Source organism: Cheilinus undulatus, linkage group 23 (genome assembly GCF_018320785.1).
Source record: "Cheilinus undulatus linkage group 23, ASM1832078v1, whole genome shotgun sequence".
In the NCBI taxonomy this organism is placed as follows: Eukaryota; Metazoa; Chordata; class Actinopteri; order Labriformes; family Labridae; genus Cheilinus; species Cheilinus undulatus.
This window is the reverse complement of record NC_054887.1, coordinates 27,749,379-27,772,840: the sequence shown is the minus strand read 5'-3', so window position 1 is coordinate 27,772,840 and position 23,462 is coordinate 27,749,379. Positions and strand designations below refer to the sequence as shown.

The 23,462-nt window shown below is 41.1% G+C and overlaps 1 protein-coding gene across 1 annotated transcript in view; it reads right to left on the bottom strand.

The window, feature by feature from the left end:
• The window catches only part of LOC121505638, a 93,411-nt gene that overhangs the window by 54,199 nt on the left and 15,750 nt on the right, over nucleotides 1–23,462 (bottom strand). The window contains exons 3-6 of the mRNA XM_041781106.1: nucleotides 19,458–19,632; nucleotides 16,830–17,369; nucleotides 14,506–14,967; nucleotides 7,368–7,517 (exon numbers count right to left, since the gene is read on the bottom strand). Coding sequence (XP_041637040.1) covers nucleotides 7,368–7,517; nucleotides 14,506–14,967; nucleotides 16,830–17,369; nucleotides 19,458–19,632 — 1,327 coding nt within the window. The remainder of the gene's footprint in view (nucleotides 1–7,367; nucleotides 7,518–14,505; nucleotides 14,968–16,829; nucleotides 17,370–19,457; nucleotides 19,633–23,462) is intronic.

The following is a 23,462-nucleotide window of genomic DNA, read 5'->3' as shown; positions in this document are numbered from 1 at the left end:
CACCTTTAGCTTTGATTACAGCATGCATTTGCTGTTGCATTGTTTTGATAAGCTTCTGCAATGTCACAAGACTTATTTCCATCCAGTGTTGCATTAATTTTAATATTGTTGATGGGAGAGTCTGACCACTGCGCAAAGCCTTCTCCAGCACATCCCAAAGATTCTCAATGGGGTAAGGTCTGGACTCTGTGGTGACCAATCCATGTGTGAAAATGATGTCTCATGCTCCCTGAACCACTCTTTCACAATTTGAGCCCGATGAATCCTGGCATTGTCATCTTGGAATATGCCCGTGCCATTAGGGAAGAAAAAATCCATTGTTTAAGAAATGAGAAGTTACTCATTGCATCAGCTGGGGTTCAATAACTTGTTGACAGCTGAAAGATAATCACCCATGCAGTAATTATCCAATAGGAGGCTCGTACCTAGTTGCTTAGTAAAATCAAGGAGGCGACTTTTTTTTTGGCCAGGCAGTGTATCTGGCTGTGCAATTACATAATAATAGGAAAAGTGGCAGCTATTTTTGTATTAGGTGGCACTTGGAATGTTTACAAAAGGCCTTTAGGTTTTTCATAGTGCCACTGCATTCACACTCTGTAGAAGTGTCTTTATTCAAAAAAGGAAAAACATTTCTATTTTTGAACAAAATTAGGATATTTCGAAAGCAGTACAGTAAAAACTTCAGTTTTTATATTTTCTAATGCAGTTTAATGAAGCCTGTGTCATTTCCATTCATCCTTTTATTCATTAATTATCACTCAATCATGTCTAGCAGGTACGTGTGTCTACTCACTGACATTCTGAGCTAATCCCTTTCTGTCACAACCTCCCTCGATCTTATCATCCCGCCGCTGTCGTTTCTAAAATCTTTTCTCCTCTCCCCTGCACTCAGTCTGTTTCAGTGCGACCACTGCAACCCTCCTCCACCCCACCCACCTCCATTACATCCAAGCAGTGTCCGGGTCCGGCTCCTTTGTGCATCCTGCATCCCTTCATCCAAGTCATCTCACCAATGTTTGGGTCAAGCTTTTTAGAAGTCCACTCCTCATCTTTTCCTGCACCTTCCCTCCCCACCACCAGTGCCTTGACTTGATAAAGTGATATCCTTTCCTGCTATCTGCCTCACTACCCCTTCACGTTCATAAAGACATCACGGTGGAGTCTATTTGCCTAAGACGTTTTATATTTTCCAACATTTCCATCATTACATTTACAACACATGATCCCTTTTAATATCATAATCCCAACTGCAAATCATAGTACCCCAGCAGGCATGCTTTGTCTGAACAAGATATAAACAGGAAAAACGTTGGCAGGAAACAGTGGCAGACTTCCAGCGGCAAGGGAAGATTTGTGATGATTAAGCGGCTACTTTGCTTGTAAGTTCATAAAAGAATGAGAGCGCTTATGATGGTGTTTGAGCTGACTGAAATACAAATGTAACTTCAAATTACTACCATGGAAGTTCAGATTCACTCATACAGTATTAGTGCTCCTGTTAAGCCCAGCCCAAAAGCAATGTGACATATCATTATGACTTATATACAGTCATAAGCGGGGCTTAAGTCACAAACAGAATGTGTGAAGAGGAAAATCCTACAGCCACTGAAAGTACATTTGTCCTCCTGCTGAGAATATTACATAGCTCTTACTCCGGTAACTGTTTGGTCTTTGACATCAGGCTGAAAATGCACCTGACCCCAACAGTCAAAGTAAGCAGCCCCCTGTAGTTCTTTAGAGCTGTGCCTCTATGCGTTGCCAAAACATGCTTACCAGCAGAGGAGGTGCAGCTCCTTCTGGGCCTAAGTCACGGTGAGAACAATTTGCTTTGGATGACGACCAGAAAATATAAACCCTGACAACAAAGCCGGGGCAAACAAGCCCCCCAACAATGTGAAAGTGATTTTTTTAAAAGAGAAAAAAATCCAGTAATTTGGTATTTAATCTAAGAGCAGTTAAGTGATTAAGATGACTCCTCTTTTCGGTCTTTTATTCTTTATTTAGGATTTTCATGTCTAAAAATATGAGAGGAGCCTGGCTACAGACAGTTCATCTATGATAGCTACTTTCCCAGACTGATCATCTGAGACACCAAATATCTTAGAATGGAGATGCCGTAATTTGTCAATACAACATATTTTTAGAGTTTTTTTATTTCAACTGTATTCATAAACAAAATCTGTCAGAAACATTGATGAAATAACCACATAGCAAACATTACAGACCAAGAAACATTTAAAATAAAGCAGAGAAAAAGGTCTGATGTCTAATCTGGGATTAAAAATATGTTTAGACCCATTTAAGAAGTAGTTACATGAACAGTTGCTTGCTTCAGCTAGGTAACATAGCTACACTAGCTACATAATTAATGTTACAACATAAGTCAATGTTAGCTTAAGATAACCAAGCTACAACGTATTCACGTAGCCATGTTAGCTGCTTTATGAGCTCAGATTAAATACGCTAGCTATGTAGCTCCGTTATCCATAGCTAAGCTAGCTTTAGTAAATGTAGCTAAAGCTACCTTGGCTAAGCAGATTACATAGATTTAGCCTTTATCTACTCACTTACACAACTAATGGAGCTTTGTAAGCTATGCTTGATGTTACAACATAAGCAAATGTAGCTAAGTTAGCTAAAGCTAACCAAGCTAAGCTGATAACGCATCTACATAGCCATGTTAGCTGTTCTGTGAGCTTAATTTACATACATTTGCTATGTAGCTCTGTTATCCATAGCTTAGTTAGCTTTAGTAGATATATTTATCCATTATCTGTGTAGCCTACTCAGCTAATTGAGCTATGTAAGCTTTACTTGTTGCATTAGAATATTACTCGGAGAAAAAGCTTTTTTCCTGTAAGCAGACTGATTTCTCGGCTTTATTAAATGTTTTGTAATCAGGTTTTGCAGGTCAACTTTTGGTATCCTAGCCGTTACCTTAACTCTTACCCTGACCCCCAGTGGAAGTTAAATCCGATTTTATTTATACAGTTTTATAGTGTATTTCTATTCTGAGATATACAGCATCTCAGATAAACTGTCTGTGAGAGCAGCTGCCAGAAACTGACAACCTTAGTCTGACTTTTTTGAAAAATATTGGCCTCAGAGGAATAGCTTTGGACCTTCCAAGCTCAGTAAAATCACCCTCAGAAAAAAAGGCCTCAGGAAAATTGGCTTTTGATGACCAAGCCTCAGATAAAACAGCTTTAGGTAACACAGCTTCATCTGAATAATCAGAGAAATTAGCATCTGCGGGTTTAACTGTAATAATAATTATGACTCAAAGACATTAAGCTATCCAAATATGAACACTGTTCTGCCCTGAGGACTACAGCATCTGAACATGTCACACATGGATGCTTGACTTAAACTTGCACACTTTTCTCCAGAACTTTTCTTTTATCTGTTTTACTGGCTTTTACATGTTTAACAGATTTTTTAATGTGTTTCTTATGTTTCCATTTTTCCACATCTGTATAATACTGTGATTTTATTTCTGTTATTTTGACTCCCTGTGCAGCACTTTGATAAATGGAAGTGGTTCTGGTTTGAAAGTCCATCTCAGCAGTTGTGTGGAGAAACTGTTGTTACATCTCCATAATTGTTATTCAGATCAACCCTTACAAAAGACAGAAAGCTGTTGAAAAATAAGAGATGCAGTTACTGCTGTAGTTTTAAAGTGGGACATGTGGAAAAACCTATAATGACAGGTTTGAAATGTAAACATGAAGCAACTGAAAAGCAAAGACCACCTGGAATATAATGCCGTAATTACATGTGTGGATGAGGGGTATGCAAAAACATACGTAGCGTGGTATTATTCCGGTGTGCTATTTAAACAGAGGACAAAAACAAGTGACTTGAAAACATCAGTTGGAAAGAAAGAGGTATTACATAGAAATCCCTTTGTAAAATATAGATATATTTATGATTTAAAAACCAGAAGACAGGAAAATATCCTCAATTTAATCAGGCAATAACCCTTCATTTACAGAAACTATAAAACCAAATGACAACTATTGACTTTTAAAGGTAATGCCATGATATTGGCTTGAATGACTTGTTGAACAGGATTAGAAAATTATTGTGAATTACAATGCTTTCTCTCCACACAACTCTAAATACCCCCATCTCTGGTATCCCCCCCTCTCAACCAGCACGCACTCCCCGCCTCTGACTCCAAAGTTCTCATCGTCACACCCAATTAAAAGCGGATCAGTGACAGTGTGGCTCAGTGCCCATGCAAATCCCCGGCCCACGCTGCTTGGGTGTGGAGCTGCCATTCCACCAGAAAGGGGATTTCACAGAACATGCTCTGCTGCAGGTACCCCACGACACACACGCATGCTTTCACACAACTATCACAGAAAAGGCATCAGAAAAGCCTCACATCCCCTTTAAATTGAAGCAGAAACTTGGATTTCCTTTAAAATGAAATTTAGTGATGCAATCTGCTTCCACAGTCTCCTGCCCCGTGTTTCCGTAAGGAAGCGACATGTGTGGGAGTCTGAAGGTGAGCTGATGCTCTGTAAGGTAATCCCTCAGGTGAGAAAAAAGGAACTGTTGCACAGGCTGATAAATCAAGGAGTCGTTGAGAGGAAATCCCAGGGATAATGGTGTGGGTGTAACATTATATGAGAGCACACGCTTTCAGTTAGGCCGGCTCTTGGTGCACAATTAGCAGAAAGTAGCTACAAGACTGAAAGAGACTAAGCAAACAAGGTGGCAGATAACAAATGAATGAGTTTGTGGTTCAGGTGTTGGACACTTGTACCACCCACTCAGGGTCAGAATGCATGAACACATTTCTAATTTTAATACTTCATAGGACAAGGCTTGTAACTTGAAATGTGCGCCAATGACACTAGACTGGTAAATATTGTTTTAAAATGAAAGTATTGTGCAACATTCTACAGTTTTAATATTCTTTTTCCCTTAAATTATCTTTTTTTATGGGTAGTTCAACTTCTCTACGTACTCTGTCCCTCTAGTACTCTTACTATTTCATATTTTTTATGTCACATCTACAGTACTGCTATTGCATCAATCTGCCTGTCAATCTCACGCTCCCATTTACCTTCACTCGTGAGACCCTGAGATACTTCAAATCCTTCACCTGTGGCTGAGACTCACTCCCCACCCAGAGAGAGTGATCCACCATTTTCAGGGAGAGAACCATGGCCTTGGACTTGGAGGTGCTGACACTCATCCCAACTTCTTTGCACTTAGCTTCGAACCAACCCAGTGCCTGCTAGAGGTCCCAGCTGAGGAAGCCAACAGAACCACATGATCCACAAAAAGCAGAGATGGAGGAACCCTTCCTCCCCCTGGCTGCACCTGGAGATCCTGTCTATGAAAATCACAAGATAAGGGGCAGCCCTAGTGGAGGACAACACAAACTGGGATGGTGTCTGACTTTGTGCTGAGGACATGGAGTTGAATGCTCAGTACCTCCCATATTAACCTTTAAGCAACACGATCGTAAGCCTTCTCCAAGTCCACACAACACATGCAGACCCGAATGAGCAAACTCCCAGGCTCCCATAGGAAGTTCTGCAAGTAAAAAAAAGCTGGTCCACTGTCCCACGGCCCCAAATGGAATCCCCATTGTTTCTCCTGTATTCAAGGTTCAACAACCAGCCGGAGCCTATTTTCCAGCAAGCTCAAGTAGTTTGATCTCCACATAATTCACTCTCTGGTCCCCCTTTTTTAAAATCAGGAACTATTGCCTTGGCCTGCCACTACTTAGGCACCATCCCAGACCTCCATGTGACATTGAAAAGGCTTGTCAGCCAAGACATCCAAGCAACAGCCAAGATTCGCCACCGTATCCTGGTGGTGGGGGTTGGCATGGCCCTGCGAAACTGGGAGCTGTGTTGTTGAGGCATTAGCCCCTGGTAGGGTCCCGAAATCGAAGGGGAGGGTCCAGACACCAAACTTCCCCATGAACTGGCAAATAGGGAGCATAGACATCTCGCCCAGACACTGGATAACGGGGTACTCCCATGAAACCAGACCTGAGGGGGAGCTTGAAGATGAGCGTCTGGACTTCTTCCCATGGGGCCCGGCTAGGTTCAGCCCAGGTTCAAAAAGTTGCATAGAGCTGCCTCCCTGTGGACTCCCCACCTGCAGGGATGTGAATGGTGGCAGGGCACAGTGTGCATCAGGCAGCAAAGAGAAGGCTGCAGCCTTGGCGTGTCGACCCTCGTTGGCGGTCTGGCTCTGCATATCGTTTCTATTTTTACTCCCATATTTGCTAATGCCATACAGTGATGTGGATACCAGCAGGTGGAGGAGCAGTTCCTTCCATCAAACAGTTCCATTTTAAAAACAAATAAAACTTACATTTGCAAAAAAAAAACCAAATGCAACACTTGGCTTTTTTTTCTTCTGGGGCTGTCAGAAAAAAAAATCAAAATTTTCAATTAATAATAATAATAATAATAATAATAATAACAATAATAATCACTTTATTTATAGAGCACTTTTAAAAACAAGGATTTACAAAGTGTTTTGACATGGTTAGCAACGAGTAAGTAAATAACAAAAGACAGAGACAACAGAACAATGACACCCAGAAACATCAACAGAAATAACTGCAATTAATCTCAGTCTTATTAATCTTTCTGCTTTACTGACCGCATTGAAAAAGAGTTATAGTATGGTCATTAAACTCAGGGTTTCATTCAATAGTTGAATATATGGCTACTGAGTCAGAAAGCTTGTTTACATAGAAAATTATTCACTAAACAATAGAAAACCTGCAGAGCAGAATCTGAAATCATCTTAATTCTCTTCGTGTCAGTCTCTGATAAAAATCAGTTTTCAGCATTAGTTCACAAATGGCCCAGCGTTTGTTTTTAGCCTTGGGTTGATTTTATCACCCTGTGGTTGCCATGGCAGTGGGTGCCCTGATCCTTCCACATCCTCAGGGCAAAGGTCTTTGGGGTCAGATGGAGGTCCGGGTCAAGCAAGCAGGTTAAACACCTTGTTGGGGATTAGCGGGCTATGAGGGAGGTGGAGGAAGTCTTCATTGGCTAATGTCTCTCTCAGAGGCTCACTGAGCCTCCAGGACACACATGCTATCGTACACAGACACACATTTACTCTTCTTTTGTTGGCCAACATGGGCTCATTCAAAGAACTGACACAGTGAGTGCACAGATAAGCCTGTCCCTGTCTGACAGAGCCACAGAGGAAGGAGAGCATGTTGGATTGAGACATTACTGTGAGGAGCACAGCCAAAAATCACCAAAACAAAAAAAATCTAAAACTGCGTCCTCTGGAATCAACTCATTTTCTGCGCCAAATTTCTAAGAATCCATAAACCTGTTTTAACATTTGAGTCAGTTGTGTGCATGGCATACCTGTATCAGGTGAAGGACAGGATGAGTCATCTGACTCATCAAGAGAGAGACAGGAAGTCGACTGAGGAGCAATGGCCTCCAGTTCATCAAACACATGAGACTGAGAGCAGCTGAGCTCAGAGTATCGTGAAGCTGCTGTGTCACAGCGTCCTGAAAGAGCACAGAGTGGGTGTTTTATGTTCTGATGACAAAGACGATGATGAGTATTAGATGTGACTTTAATGATGCCTGTGGGCACAGTGCATTGTTTCATTATAACAGGAAGCGACAGGGATGAGTATGAATAACAAAACAACTGAGAAATAAATGAGCATGATGCTGCAAAAGAGATGTTAAGGGAAAGTCATATCATGTCATTTATATTAAATCTTCTATTTTCTTATCCAAAATAAGATGAGTCATCACATTTTTATTTCTTTTTTTTTTAAAGACTTATTTTTTGGCCTTTTTGCCTTTATTAGATAGGACAGTGGAGAGAGTTGGAAACAGGGAAGAGAGCGGGGAGAGACACGCAGGAAACAGTGCCACGGGCCGGATTTGAACCAACCACCGGCGCGCCATATTTTTATTTCTAAAATAACCTGTTTCTCATTCAAGCTAATCGAGGTATTATTACCAATGTATATGCCCCCTCAGGTACAAGAAAACCATCTTTTCTGTGCTTTTGCAGATAACAGTCAAGTTCATGACATCTTGGGTTTTACTCTTTAAAACCCAGGTTCCAGAAAAGTTGGGACACTGTCTAAAATGTAAATAAGAACAGAACACAGTGATTTTCAACGCTTATGAACACATATTTTACTCACAAAAGAACATAAAAAACATATCAGATGTTGAAACTGAGACCCATTCTTGTCAGAAGTAAGGTTCTTGCAGCTCAACACTCCTAGGTCTTCTCTGACTGATATTTAATTCTATGACGTTCCAAATGTCTTCTACTGGTGAAAGGTCTGGACTACAGGGGGACTAGTTCAGCACCTGGACTCCTGGACTTGTGATGGATGTGGTATGTGGTTTAGTATTGTCTTGCTGAAATATGCAAGGCTTTCCCTTAAAGAGATGTTGTCTGGATGGGAGCATATGTTGCTCTAAAACCTCTATATAATTTTCAGCATTGATAGTGTCTTTCCAGATGTGTAAGCTGCTCACACCTTAGGCACTAATGTAACCACATACCATCAGAGCTGCAGGCTTTTGAATGGAGCACTGATAAAAGCAGGATGGTCCCTCTAACCTTCTTAGTCTAGAGGACACGCAGTCTGTAGTTTCCAAAATGGTTTTCAAATTTTCACGTGGCCACAGAACAGTTTTCCATTTTGCTTCGGTCCACTTTAAATAACTATGGCTCAGAGAGAAAGGTGGCGTTTTTGGATAGTGATCACATATGGCTTCTACTTTGCCATATACAGCTTTAACTTGCATTTGACTGGCATCGGCCAAAACCTTGCATTTCTATTTTTCCTGATTTTATGTTTTTTTCTTTTCATAAATCAGTGTTGTTTCACCCTTTAAACCTGTCAGTGGGTTTTAACCAATTTTAAAGCAAAATAAAGTGTCAAAAGATGCTGTGACCATTCAATGATAAATTAATCGAAAAATACAGCATTTTTTAATTCCCTGAAAAGTGGTGATTTTGGAGATACAAAGTTTTGGCCCTTTGCCAGTGCTTTGTTGATGGTATGACCAACTGTGCTGAAAGTCAATGATTGTCAAATGTTCCTGAGTCGATGCGGTGATTTCTAGCACACAATCATGCCTGATGCAGTGCCGCCTGAGGGTCTGAAGATCACAAGCATCCAATATTGACTGAGATGTCTCCAGATTCTCTAAACTTTTTGATATTATGTGCTGTAGATGGTAAGATATCCAAAGCATTCCAAACATTATGTTGAGGAACATTTTTCTGAAATTGTTCCACAATTTTCAGACGCAAGCCCCCCTAAAATGCTCCTTTCAAACCCAGTCATGTTACTGACCTGTTGCCATTTCATCTAATTAGCCACAAAATGCTTCCACCTGCTGTGTTAACATTAGTACCACTTACTTTTCCAGCCATTTGTTGCCCCGTCCCTACTTTTTTGAGATATGTTGTTGCCATTAAATTCAAGATGAGCTAATATTTTTCATGAAATGGGAAAAATGTTTCAGTTTCAACAGTTGATATGTTGTTTATGTGGTATTGTGAATAAAATATGGGTTAATGAGATTTGACAATCATTGCATTCTGATTTTGTTTTCATTTTAGAAAGCACCCCAACTTTTTTGGAAGCAGGGTTTGTTGTATTGGAAAGAAGATGAGGAACATCAAGTAAGTCCAAGATTATGAAATGAATAGAAAAATAACTTTTTCATGGATTGAAAAGGGAATAAAGGAACGGTAAAAAGGTCAGTGTTTGATACCACAATATGCAGATGACTTTCTACTATTTAAGTAGATATAAGGAGCTCTGAAAGAGAAAATAAAGCATGTGATTAACGCTATTTTCAATAAATAATGTGCTAATCATGGCCCTTTATTGCCTAGTGATTAATGCATTAATGCTGGCAGCCCTAGTTCTTTTAAATAATGACATTAAAGTGCCTTTCTATCCTAACGAGATGTAAATAATTAAATACGACCAAGCCAACAGCTAAAAAAGAGATCCTGAAGGATGTTTTCTTGATGCAGCTATTGGACTACAAAATCTAAGCTGGATGTTTTTGTTTGGTTTGTTAAAGCCTGTCCCTTCCAGGTTTAACACTCTGATGGGTCAAACCTCAGGACCTCCATGAGTGAGGCCCCTGAGGCGAGATATAAGGGTCTGAAGCAGCGTTACAGTTGGACCTTAGGGTGAAAGTAGTCTCATCTCACCTCCAATAAACACAAGGCAAGAAAATCTCCCCTTAAGCTCTAATTACCACTCAGAGGAATGTTAAAAACTGTCAAGATAATCACAAATTACTAATCTCCTCTCAAACCGTCAAAACAAAACTGTTTCACTGGGCCTGGGTTAGAAATCAGAGGATTAGCAGGAGAAACTGTTTCACTGGGTGGTGTGTTTTTGTCGTGGCTCTGAAAGAGGCTTGTGGAGGCTTTTCTCACATTAGAAATGCAGAACAGCTTGGCCCGGACAAAAGGATAATATATACAGAGACTCTAAAAGGAAAAGGCAAACTCAGCTCCTGCGTGTCTGCCCACATGGACGAGTATAAATGTACACATGAAGCCACGCTCACACAGTCAAGTATGAGAACAACGGCACGCACACATCGCCGCACCATTGTGCACTTGAGCCGCTCGGTGCTCTCCTCGCAGAGACAATGGAGGGACTTGACTTGACACTTCAAAGCGTATTGCTGCTGTCAACTCAGCTGTCAGTCTCAGCAGAGGAGGGCTGCACTGAGTCAGGGCGAGTTTTTCGGGGAGGTTAAGGGTGGATGTGAGGGGTCAGAGAGTTTGATACGACAGCGTTAAAGGCGCACAACGACCGCTCTGTGTGCATCTTGCCGTCTTCTTTCTTATAGTCACAGTATCGGGCTAAAAAGACCTAAAGTGGAGAGGCCAGGCTATTGCCACGCTTCATTGTTGAGGAAAATTACTCCAGAGATGTTGCTCAAAATAAGTCAGCTCTGTGGATTGTAAGAGGTCTGACAAAAAACATGATGGGGTCAAAAAGGCCTTAGATGAATAAGGAGACCCTGGAGTCAAATACAGTATGTCTTCGTCGTATGTACATTTGAAATTTGAGGCAGAAAATGCAACTTAGAGCACAAGACAACCATCTTTCTCTGTACTTATTCTGTGCTTTTGCAAGTAACATTCAAGTCTATTACAACTTTGTTTTTTCTTTTTTACTTTCAGTCATCTTTCTTGATAAAAATCATCCTACCAAATTTGTTTTAAAGATCTGTGAAGGTGCAAAGTAGTCCTCGGCCCAGTCCTTTCCCATACCACTTTGCCCTACTCCTACCTTTTATGCCTATCAAAGGCAAGGCTGCCAAAAGACATATCTTAGCCCCTGAAAGGCCCAGTGAATGATTTCCTTGCCAATTGGGACTAAAATATATCAGGTTAGAGTTTACAGCTGACTGAAAAAGGATGTTACCAAATTACTGATGTGGTCAAATACACAAGCCAGCTCCTTTCCTTTTCTTTTGACATACTGACTTTTTTGAGGTCCTGACATGGCAAACCACCGCCCAAAATTACTGGCTACACAATTTAGTTCAATGGGACTCCCATCTAGGTATTAACCAGGCAGGTCCAACCCTAAGTTGGTGCATTGTTTCCCCACCATGCCCTTCGACAGAATATTTAGTGTTAACATATGTCTAGATGTTGCCTCTTGGACAGTTTTAGGATTCATTTACTTATGTTTCTTGTGAATTGACATTTTTAATGTTAAACACTAAAGAACCATGAGTGAAGTTATCCACTAAGTTGGTCGCTGCCATTAAGCTCCTAGAATTAGTAGTGAATCATGGGCAAGATGGCTGCTAGAGCATCAAAAGAAATGTATAAATGTAAGAAGCGTCTTCATAGTAATGTTTGAAAATTCCAACAGCTGTCTAGGTATTTACAGTTACTTGGTGAGTCTAAATTGCCCGTAGGTGTGAGTGTGGCTGGATGTTTGTCTCTATATGTCACCCATGCATTGTAAAAATGACATGATCAATAAGCTATCAAAACTTGTTTCTATCATTTTTTTTGCCACTTATAGAGTCAAATAACCTAAGAACTGCCCACTGCCATTTCAAATCGGGGGCGGCGGCGGCACTGTTTTTCCATCATGCCCTTGGGCAGAGTATTCAGACGCATTTTAGATGTCTTAAGGGAAATTTCTGTGTTTACATGTGTTTAGATGTTACCCCTTGAATTGTTGTTTTTGATGTTAAGCACTGATGCACCATGAGTGAAGCTATCCACTAAGTTGCTCCATCATTGCCATAAGACATCTGACTATGCCACAATTGACCTATGGCTAAGCCACGCCTCCTCCACTCACTCGGACAAACAATGAACATTCAGTGTCAGGTGCTATGGCAGTTGCCACAGTAGGAGACATTTTACAGGGGGGCCATTGATGATTTTTGGAGACAGAAAGATCACATATCATCTAGAAGTCACCAAAAGGGTCTAAACTACGCATTGGAGGGATATATTAATCATTTTATTGTCGAGAAGGTCGATAAAAAACTTCAGTTACAAGCCAAAATTTACAGGTCCCAGTGACAACATGATAAACCGCATCTTGTTGCATCACAATCTCAGACCACAAGATAGAGGATCAGCATCAAAGTGCCATTGAAGTTAAGGTTTTGGCTCAGAATATGAGAAAATCATAACGTCTTTTTACCATCTTTACCAAGAGTGTCTCTCCGTTAGTCTGGTGCTACAGTATTTATATTGAATCATTCAGCATAACGTTTGCCAACCTTTGTTATATTGGCTATTACAGATAGTTCATGAAGCTAAGCTCCAGAAGTTGAAATATGTGCAACCATCTTATCAAGTTTCAAAGGTACCAATTATTCCTTATTTTGTGAGTTGAAGTAGGGTATACTGCAAGTTTCTTGGATAAGAGAAAGCAATTTTTCTTAAATGTTAAATGTGTAATAGTTGTTTCAACTCAGAGTGTCAAGATCAAATAATAAGTGAATGCTAATTTAGTCACTAATGTAACTTAGCTTCCTGAGTTGAACTGATGCCTTTCATTGAAGTTCAGTTTACCCACATTTTTAAGGCAGCAATTGAAATTAAGTTTTTAAGTTGAACCGCCCAGGTGATTTCTACAGTGTGTGATTGACTGGCAGCAAGTCCAGGGTGTATCCTGCCTCTCGTCCACTGACAGCTGGGATTGGCTCAAAGCCCCTCGATCCTTAACAGGACAAGCACTTAAAATATGGTTGGATGGTCGGACAACCTTCCAGAATCTTAATTCAATGTTATTTTTGTTTCTGTAAGACTTTTTGGTAATGTCGCGACTGTCTGTGTAAATGCTATTAACAACTATTGGTGATGTATCAAGAACTTGAAGGACTGCCTTAGTTCACTACTTCCCCTTCTAACTCTCACTAGGGGGTCTCAAAAACAAGGGGAAATGGGACTGAGCCCAACAACTCCACAGTTGTAGTTGTTGAGTCACACTCAAAAGTAAGAATTCCATTATCATATGTCAGTCAGACAGTGTTGTAATGGTTAAGTTATTGCAGTTTGCTTTACGGTCAACAATGTATTATAACAGTAAGAAATCATGGCCAAAACTCTGAGAATAAACCCAAGTTGTAATAAACCAGACTTATCCTTAAAGCTTAACATGCTGCTACACTGAGGCCACTTTGAGCCTGAATTGCCTCCATCTGCAGTGAAATAAATGAACTAGTGACACTCGCTCTGTGTCTGCCATGAAGAGAACAGCGTGCTCCAATACAGCATGACCCCCTCTCTCCCTTCTGCGGTACAGCACCACGCAGAGAACAGTAGATGTCTCTGATAGAAAAGAGAAAATCCCTACACAATTTCCACATTGTTTGCTTTCTTTCATAAAGTTCCCGGAGGAGTCAGATGTCAGTGGCCCCATCCTTTATCCCCATTGGGAACGGTAAATTAGCGTCCGCAGGAAAGCCGCGGAGGTATTCTATTGTGGCGGCCCGGCTCAGTGTTCTGCCGTCAGCGAGCAGCGGTCAGTGTGGATTTATGACCATCGGCTACACGTCTCCCTCTCAGAGCCCCGGAGAATAGCCGAGGCACGGGGAGCCGGGGCTGAGAGGCACGGCACACGAGGTAGGCACCCCGGCTTCTATTGTTGGGGCCTCACGCCTTTGAGCGGGGAATCAAACGATACCAGCTTTTCATCAAAAGCCCTCCTTTCTATTGCTGATTTGGAGCAGAAAGGAAAGCTTTCTGCATTATTTATTATGGGGTGGGAGGAGGTGGCAAAAACAGGCTGACAGGGATGCTTTCATAACCTGTTGATGGGGGCAGGAGCATCAGAACGCCTCACTGTAGAGGAGGGACTTTGATTCCCCTATGTCTGGCCTTCTCTCTTTGTCTACCAATGGATGTCCAGCCATGTTCAGGACAATCAGGCCTCTAACAGCATGAGCAGGGAGGAGGCTGTGAAAAGTCCATATGTGGCCACAAGAGCTATTTTCTCACCTCTGATAGGGGAGATAGGAGGCAGGACGGGCCAGTGTTGACACTCCGGTCGAGTCACAGAGGCAGGAGGGGTCAGCTTTGGTCCCGAGGCTGATCTGGGGCGAGCTGAAGTGGTCCTCTGTGGACTCGGGCAGGAGGACCAGGTAGTGGAGGGGAAAGCAAACATAACGAGGCCAGGATCAGAGTCTGGATGTGGGTTGAGAGCAAGCTCTTTCGATGCAGCTTGATGATGATTCTCTGTCTTTGTTGTGCTTCCACACCTGCTGGGAGGTTTACATTCTGATTCTGGGTAAGATGAGATAGATCTAACCTGGTCAGATAGCGGTTTATTGAACGGAGGGGAAGCCATCGTTTTCATGGATGATCTGTGAGATTTGGATCCTGCTGATGGTGACTTAATCACTGGAGGATGGAGAGGTGATACACAAGCACTGCCTTCTAGGTCAGAGTCTCTGATGATTTCTGCAAAACAACAAAAGAAAACAAGATTGCAACGCAATTCATCAGAATATTAAATAACTAATGTAATGTACTAGAGGGTGTGAATCCAATTATTAAACCTACAGTTCCCAGTGAAAGTCCTGATTCCTTAGTATTAGGATTATTGGGGGATTAATGAATGCTTTTGGATTTATTGATAGATAAATAGATTGATGAATGAATGGATGGATTAATGGATGATAGATGGATGCCTTTGGATGGATCAGTGGTCAGATGGATGGCTATAAGATAAATTTAAGATTGATGGATGTATGGGTGGATGCATGAATGAGGGAGTATTGAATAGATTGATTGATGGATCGATAGTAAATGGATGGATGACCAATGGATAACAGATGGTTGAATGGATGGATGGTCAGATGAAGTTAGAGAGTCGAATGCATGTATGGCCAATGGATGGATGTATTGTTTGATGGATTACTGAAGTATATGGACAGATAGATGGACCAGTGGATGGATGGATGGATGGATGGATGGATGGATGATGGATGGTTGAATAAATGGATGGTTGACTGGATTACTGAATTATGTAGACAGATGGATGGATGGATGGATGGATGAAGGACAGATCCATGAATGAATGACTGAATGGATGGATGAATGACTGGAGGGAAATTATATTGGTATAATGGATAATATATGGATGGACTGAAGGATATATAATAAATTGTTGGATGGACGATGGATGGATCAATGGATGGACGGCTGAATCGACTGATTATTAGATGGATTACTGAATTAGATGGACGGATAGTTGAATAGGTTGATGGATGATGGATAGATGGATGGATGGACATATGGATTGCTGGATGGTTAAATGGAGTAATTACAAGATGGATTACTAAATCATATGGACAGATAGTTGGACTGATGGCTGGATGGATGGATGGATGGATGATGGATGGTTGAATAAATGGATGGTTGACTGGATTACTGAATTATGTGGACCGATGGATGGATGGATGGATGGATGGATGGATGGATGGATGGATGGATGGATGGATGGATGGATGAATGGATGGATGGACGGATGGATGATGGATGGTGGATGGTTGAATAAATGGATGGTTGACTGGATTACTGAATTATGTGGACAGATGGATGGATGGATGGATGGATGGATGGATGGATGGATGACTGGACAGATGGATTAATGAATTGGTAAATGGATAATGGATGGTCAGACTGAAGGATGGATAGATGGATGTTTGGACAAACAGATGTAGAATAGATTCTCAGATGGATGAGGGCTGGATGAATGGATAATAGATGGATGAATGGACGGATAGTGGAATGGACATTAAAAGACAGATTACTGAATTATATGAACAGATAGTTGGATGGATGATGGACTGATGGATCAATGAATGAATGACTGGGCAGATAGATGGGTTACTGAATTGGTAAATGGATAATGTATGGGTGGATTGAAGGATGGATGAAAGGATGTTTGGATGGATGTACAGATTTAAGAAGAATGTATAAAAGATAGACAGATGGATGGATGAGAGGAGGATGGATGGTTAATTGATGGATGAATGCACGGATAGATAGATGGATGGACGGAAAAAAGCATTCCTGATTCAAACTAGGAAGCCCTTAATGTGAGCATATGCATTGCATGTAGTGCATATTTATATGGCACAATAAATATTAGATGTAAGTCCATTTTACTGAGCTCAGGGAACTTAAGAATAGGTATTTAACTATGTATCATCATTTTTGATTAATTAATTATTAATTTTACAAAAAAATGATCAGGAACAATCTTTAATATGGATCATATTGCTGATACTAGCTCTCTACCACAGTGGAAGTTTTACCAGACAGGACACTGCTTCTCCCACTGGCGAGATTGGTGCTGCGGCTGAACAGACTTGAATGGGGACGACTGAAATCTGAGAGTGATCCATGTGAGACCACAGAGGCTGGAGATGGAGATCGATCTGGTTCAGCAGGTCCAAGCTGTAGCATCATATCTGACTTAGCGATGGACACCAGAGCAGGCTGTGGTGCTTCCTCCCTGTCTTGGGCTTCATCTTTGTCTTCCAGAGCAGGCTGTGGCGCTTCCTCCCTGTCTTGAGCTTCATCTTTGTCTTCCAGAGCAGGCTGTGGTGCTTCCTCCCTGTCTTGAGCTTCATCTTTGTCTTCCAGAGCAGGATGAAGAAAGGGAGGAAATGCTAGTGAAGCGATTGGCTTTCTTGAGACAGGGTGATAGATTTTTTGGTGGGGAGGTGATGGATTAATGGTGGATGATGGTGAAGAACAAGGAAGTTGAATACTAGGTACAACAACAGCAGTTTGCCTTCCTGTGACCTGATTTTGCACCAGGGGTCTTCTTCTGTGTGAAACTTGAAAGTTACCTTAAAAAAAGAGAAAAACAAAACATCCCTTAAATAAACATGGCATTTCTTTCAACCGTCTTCATATATTGACCTTAAAAAGGTCACTTTTCACAGTTCAAAGAATGGCACAAAGGCTGTTTTTCATTGGTCAACATGGCGTGGGTCATTTTTAAAACTGCCAGAGTCTGTTTGTGACATTCTCGTTCCCACTCTGCTCAGTCCAAACAGTCGTTCCCCTGCTGGGAGGGTTGACCCGCTAACAAAGGCTGCGAGAAATCGCCCTGCTGGAGCAGCTGCCTGTTTCCAAACTCAATATTCACAAAAGTAATCAGACCTAAGGCCAGGGGAGCTTTCAGAAAGATGATCTTTAATATCAAAGAGAGGTGGAGGGATAGTGGGCCGGTTACAGGTGTCCTAAAGCTTGATTTTCTAGGACATTTCAGATTGTTTTTTTTAACTGCACAGGTTATTTAGAATGGGAGTGTTGGGCTCATGTGGAATACTTGTTATTTCATCTGGGTGTTCATGTTTGACTCTTCTTGTTCTTCAGAAATACTAAAAAAAAGAGGTAAAAAATACAATTCATTAGAAAAAGAAAATCTAGCTCCTCCTTCGTTCTGCTTCTGACTTTGTCAGAGTTATTCTGTTGTCATTGATGCCTGCTCTGCTCTGGGCTTTTGCTGCTTCTCTACCTGTGTCAGACTTTCCTTATCGGTAACATGTGCAGTTCCTGCTTGATACTTTCCACGTAGGCTTGTGAGGGGCAGGGGATCCCAGGACGGCCAAATCGCCAAAAGAATACCAGCATAAGTACTAGTTAATAACTGCTTATTAATTTTATTGTATTTAGTACACACTGTCATTAATGTATCTATGCATAGGGGGGTTTCTAGCTATGCACTCCAGGGAGCAAGATTTCAGCAGAGCCTTCTCCACCAAGTAAAACTGTATTTCAATAAAATGGTCAAATGTATGATGAGTGTTCTTGACTGAAATATTGTGATTGCATTCAAGTAACTGGAGTAAAAGGCGTAATTCTGAGGCTTTTGCATAGTTGGTGATTCAAACAGTGGCTTAACAATTCATTTTGTCACTTAAAGAATGCAGCCCTGATCTAAAGCACTTGTAGCTCCATGTTTTCCACATCCTTCTCTGTCCCTACATCTTTCATTATCTCAGCTCTTTCTTCTCTTCAACATTCCCTTTCATCCCTGTGAGATTCTCCTCCACAAACATCAACTCCATCCAGCGCCGCCCATTTCCCTTTCGCCTTCTCCATTCTTCCCCCTCTGCCTTTACACACCCCTTCCTTTCTCTCTCCTCCTATTTTTTTGTTGACCACTGAGAGGGGTGTGTGTTGTGTGTTTGTGTGATGGGGTGGGGTGGGGGCATAGAGGGTGTCAGACAATCTGCTCTTGTTTCCTGGGGGTCTACTGCAGAGAGGAGTCAGCACAGGGGGATAAAGAGAAAGCATTGGAGAGCACATTTCTGCACTGCCTCCTCTTACAATGCCCTGCCATTCCCATCTGTTACACACACAGGCGTACACGAGCTGGTGTGTGCGTGCTGATGTGCATATGAATGACATGTGTCAGAGCGCAAAGCCACGGCGTCGGGCGCAGCACGTTTCCTCAGACTCGGGGTTAAGGGCGATTGTGAGGGAGCCGACCACCATATGGTAGAATAATTAGTAGTAGAAATGCCCCCCTCCTCACAGCCAGGCATGGTGAAAGCATTGCCCTGCTGTCGAGTGAGGTGTATGCTGGGAAAAAAAATGCCTTCACATCAGAGGCCGAGCTCTGAAAGGAGCGGCAGGTCTCCCCCAGCCTCGGGCTCTTTCACGCCCTCCACCAGGACCACCAGGAGGGCGGCGCTGTGGGCACTTCCTCACCAGAGAGGAGCTTTGCACTTAACCAAACACAACCAGAGAGAGAGAGAGATTAAGAGCTAACGACGAGCCCGGTGGCCTCTACCTCCTCTGCTCCAGCAGAGGAAGAAAAGGAGTGTTAATGAGCAGAGGAGCGGAGTCAAAAGCAGCCAGCGGCCTCCTCCTGGTGGAGCTGTGATGGTGTGAAAGCAGACAGGTGTTTTGTTGGTAAGACTCACCCTCCAGTGTCTGGGCAGTCAGAGTCTTGGTTACTGGCCTCCTCCCCTGAGATAGAGGCAGTGGTCTGGACTTGGAGCTCAGGAAAGGAGGAGGTCTGAGGTCTTCAGGGTGAGCCTCCATGTGAGACAAGAAGCGGGGACACAGCAAAGGAGGGTGATGTGGACGATTGTGAGCCTGGAAGACAAGGAGAAAAACATCTCAATATGGTGCAAAATAGTATAAATAAAACCACACTTCTTTTTGATTAAATGTGCAGTGTAATTTCCACCACCAGGGGGCTCTCAATCAAAACAATAGCAAAAGATGCCGCCAAGGGTAGTGAGGAATCATGGCCCTCCTTCTCCACCTGCACATCCACTGATGAAAACTCCACATGAACAATAGTGAGGAAAGAGCAAGCCAATCACAGATAATAATCGTCCATCACAAGTAAGCAGCACAAAACACAAACGAGGTACAGCAACAAAACGGCAGCTTCCTGTTGCAATCCTAACTTCGTAATGAGGCAGTCTCTGATGTGACATTCAGTGTTTCCAATGTGATGAAAAACAAAGCACCTCCATCATGGTTGACAAGACATTAGGTTACATTACAACTATAACAATTAGATGACAAAAAACTAAATTAAAACAGTCAACAGCAACGTGTACAAATTCCACATGTCCATCTTTTGAATAAGTACATTCCAAAACGCTCTGAACAGCTGCAAGTCTACAATAATAGGCGGCAATGATAAAGGCTGTTAATTTTTTGAAAAGAGTGAGTACACAAACATTAAGAAATTAGTCTTGAAATAAAAAAGGAAACTATTTTAAATACTAGAAAATGCAGTATAAATTAGATAAAACATGAATTAGAAAGAAACAACAAATGGCAAAAAAATAGAGCACAACTAAAGAAAAAAGCAGTGAGATTACAATCACAGTTTCATTATGTGCAATATCATAATCACACAAAAGTCTGCAATTATTTTTGTTTTAAGTAGTATTTGAAAGGTAAACAAAAAATGCCCGCAAAAAGGTCTTTAAAATTATAATTGTGCCACTATTGCACTTTATAGAAGTACATTTACTTCCAAAAAGGGAAAACTTTTATTTTATGAGAAGAATTAATTGTTAAAATTCCAGCTTTTGTAATTTTTCAAACCACTAAAAATGTGTATATTTTGAGTAGAGAAATGTATACTTCAAAACTATCACTGACTATTCTCTGTATTTTCCTTGAAAACCGAGAAAGTAGACTCATGATGCTACTTATGGATTATACTGCAATCACAATATTGTTCAGTATAATCACAATCACCAATATTATCAAATCATTCAGAACTATCAAAAAGTGTTAAAAGATTTGCAATGAATTTAAAAAAATCAATAAAAACCAAAGAAAAAAAAAGTTGTTGTATTTTATATAGTGCTGATACTATCTGAATGCAAAAGTGAATAATTAACTTAAAAAGAATAGTTGAAAAATACATATTAAATAAGAGAAAATGACCAAAAATTAGGGAAAGTAAAACTGGTAGAACAAAAAAATATACATATATAAAATAATAAACTTATAAAAAGAGTAAAGGAACATGACAAAAATGTGAATGTGTGTTTGACTGAAAACAGTGGTCAGATTTTGACTTTTGAGCTTTATAATTGTAAAAAATCTTATCCGGGGTTCAGGGACATTTCCCGCTTTTAAAGTCATGAAAATGTTTTTTTGTTTTTTTCTTTGAATTAATTATTTTTTTAAACCTGATTTATTTTTTCTTGACATTAGTGTTTCTTTTTTTCCAATAATGGATAGTTTGGACATAGATCATTAGTCAAGAACAAGTCTATATAGGTCTGTTATGTTGGGATTTTGTCAATGAAAACCATTTCAGTTGATGTGTACTTTTTCCCAGCAGGTCTGAGGGGGGCTTAGCTTTCTTCGATGCGAGTAGGGCGGGCCCTGAGGAAAAGGTTGGAAACCACTGTAATAGAGTATATATATTTGAGTACTTACTCTACTACAGAAATTATTATTGTCAAAGTTGGAATATATCATGTTTACTATGGAACACTGGACATTCCATGAGGAAGCATGAACGGCTACTGGAAGTTGCTGTTATGTTGCTGTACCCTTGAATTATTATTATTATTATTCACAGAATTTACTTGTGATGGACCAGGTATTTTCTCTGCCTTTGGCTGCACTTTCTGACACCCAAGCTCCCCCATTAACACACAAGCACAGAGATTAACTCCAGACAGTGATTTCCTTCTACCCTGGGCGTCATCTGTTGAACCTGTCATGAATGAGAACAAAAAAAACAGACTGATAAATATTTAAATATAGCCTCTTTTTTTTGGAGGTTTTAGGGTATAGCATGTGACTGGCTGTGTTGTCCAGCAACAATTTTATGTTATGTTTTTTGTGGGCTTTGTTAGTAATTATTTTGTGAAAATAAGACAGCATCCTTTGGCTCCTTTTCATGCAAGACTGGTTATTTTTTGTGTGTTTAACTAATTTGTTTGATTGATGAATCAAATAAACTTACATAAAAAACAAAAATAAAGACATTTATTTATATCTAAATGGTTTTCATGTCACTAACTCAACCCTACATGTAAATCACTACATGAAAAATAATCCTCACTGGAAAACACCAGTGTCATATGCTCCTACAAAATAAAAGCCTGTGACGAGAAACCCCCTGTTCTGTTTGAAGAGATTTCAAATGATGCACACTGTCTCTACTGCCCCCTTGTGTCCACTGAACAGATTACACCTCTACTCTTACTAGGCACACTGAGTAAACTAAAGCTTTGTCTTCCTCTGTCCTTCTTCAAAGAAGGAGGCAGAAAATTATCCCTGAGGTGATAAACGTCTCTTGAGTACACTGTCAGGGACGTGGGACATAAAAGCAGACCAGGACGGTCAATATTAGACATACTGAGGGACGGTGAAGTGAAAACCCACCCGGCTTTGCTGCCAGTGACTCATTCGGTGTCCTTTAAAGAGCAAACAATTGTAATAGACGGCACACAGATGCAGAGCTTTATTTGACTTGTAGTTCAGCTCCTCACCCTTTCACCACACGATAAAAACAAACATGAAATGCTCCCAGTTTGAATACAGTGATGAACCAGGGGACCCTCAGACAGATGAGGAGGGGGGGAGAAAATGGGGGAGGAAGGTGGGGTCGCTGTCTGTGACTCACACAGGGAGGATCAGCTTTTTAAATCCCTGCGCCATCTCTTTCCTCAGATCTGGAGGCTTTAAAGATTTGCATTCTTGTGATGTAAAGAGGAAAGAAGTGAGGTAGAAAAAGCAGAACAAGAGGTGAAGAAGTGAGACCTTTTCTCCTCCTCGTCCTCCCCTACGGCCTCCTCCTCATTACCTGTCACTCCAAAGGCTGAGGAGGGCTTTGTGAGGATTCAGGCTCGGGCTGGTGTCATCAAACCTGTGACCTTTCTGCAGAGCAGGTCTGGGCACGAGTGTGTGAAGGAGCCTGCGTCATTACAGCCCACGCAGAAGCTCTTTTACACGCAAACACAATCATAAACAGAGCGGGACAAAGACGATTGTTATCATGTACAGCGATGGATTTACTGTGAGAGATCTAACCTTGAGGAGCACAAACTTTGGCCATCTTTTGTCAATTCTGCATACATAAAACAGTTAAATTCTTACTTTTCTTGCATAAGAACTCAATATGTGGCCCTTTTTAATTCAATCTTTTCCTACTACACTTTGCTTACTTTTTAAAAAATGTAATCTTGTTCCATTTTGACTTCTTTTTTACTACTTTGTCATGTTTGGCATGACACTTTGAATGAAAGAAAGAAAGAAAGAAATTTTATTTCGGTTCACTTGCACAACTAAAGCAGTTTACGGGGGTCAAGGTGCAAAATCTAAGTTTCCGAGCAAACCGAAAGGGTGTAGGCAGAAGCTAAAGCTTATTAACGCCTACCCCTCTTATTTTACAAACAACAGAACCATCACAGAAATAAGTGCATGGCAAGAACAAT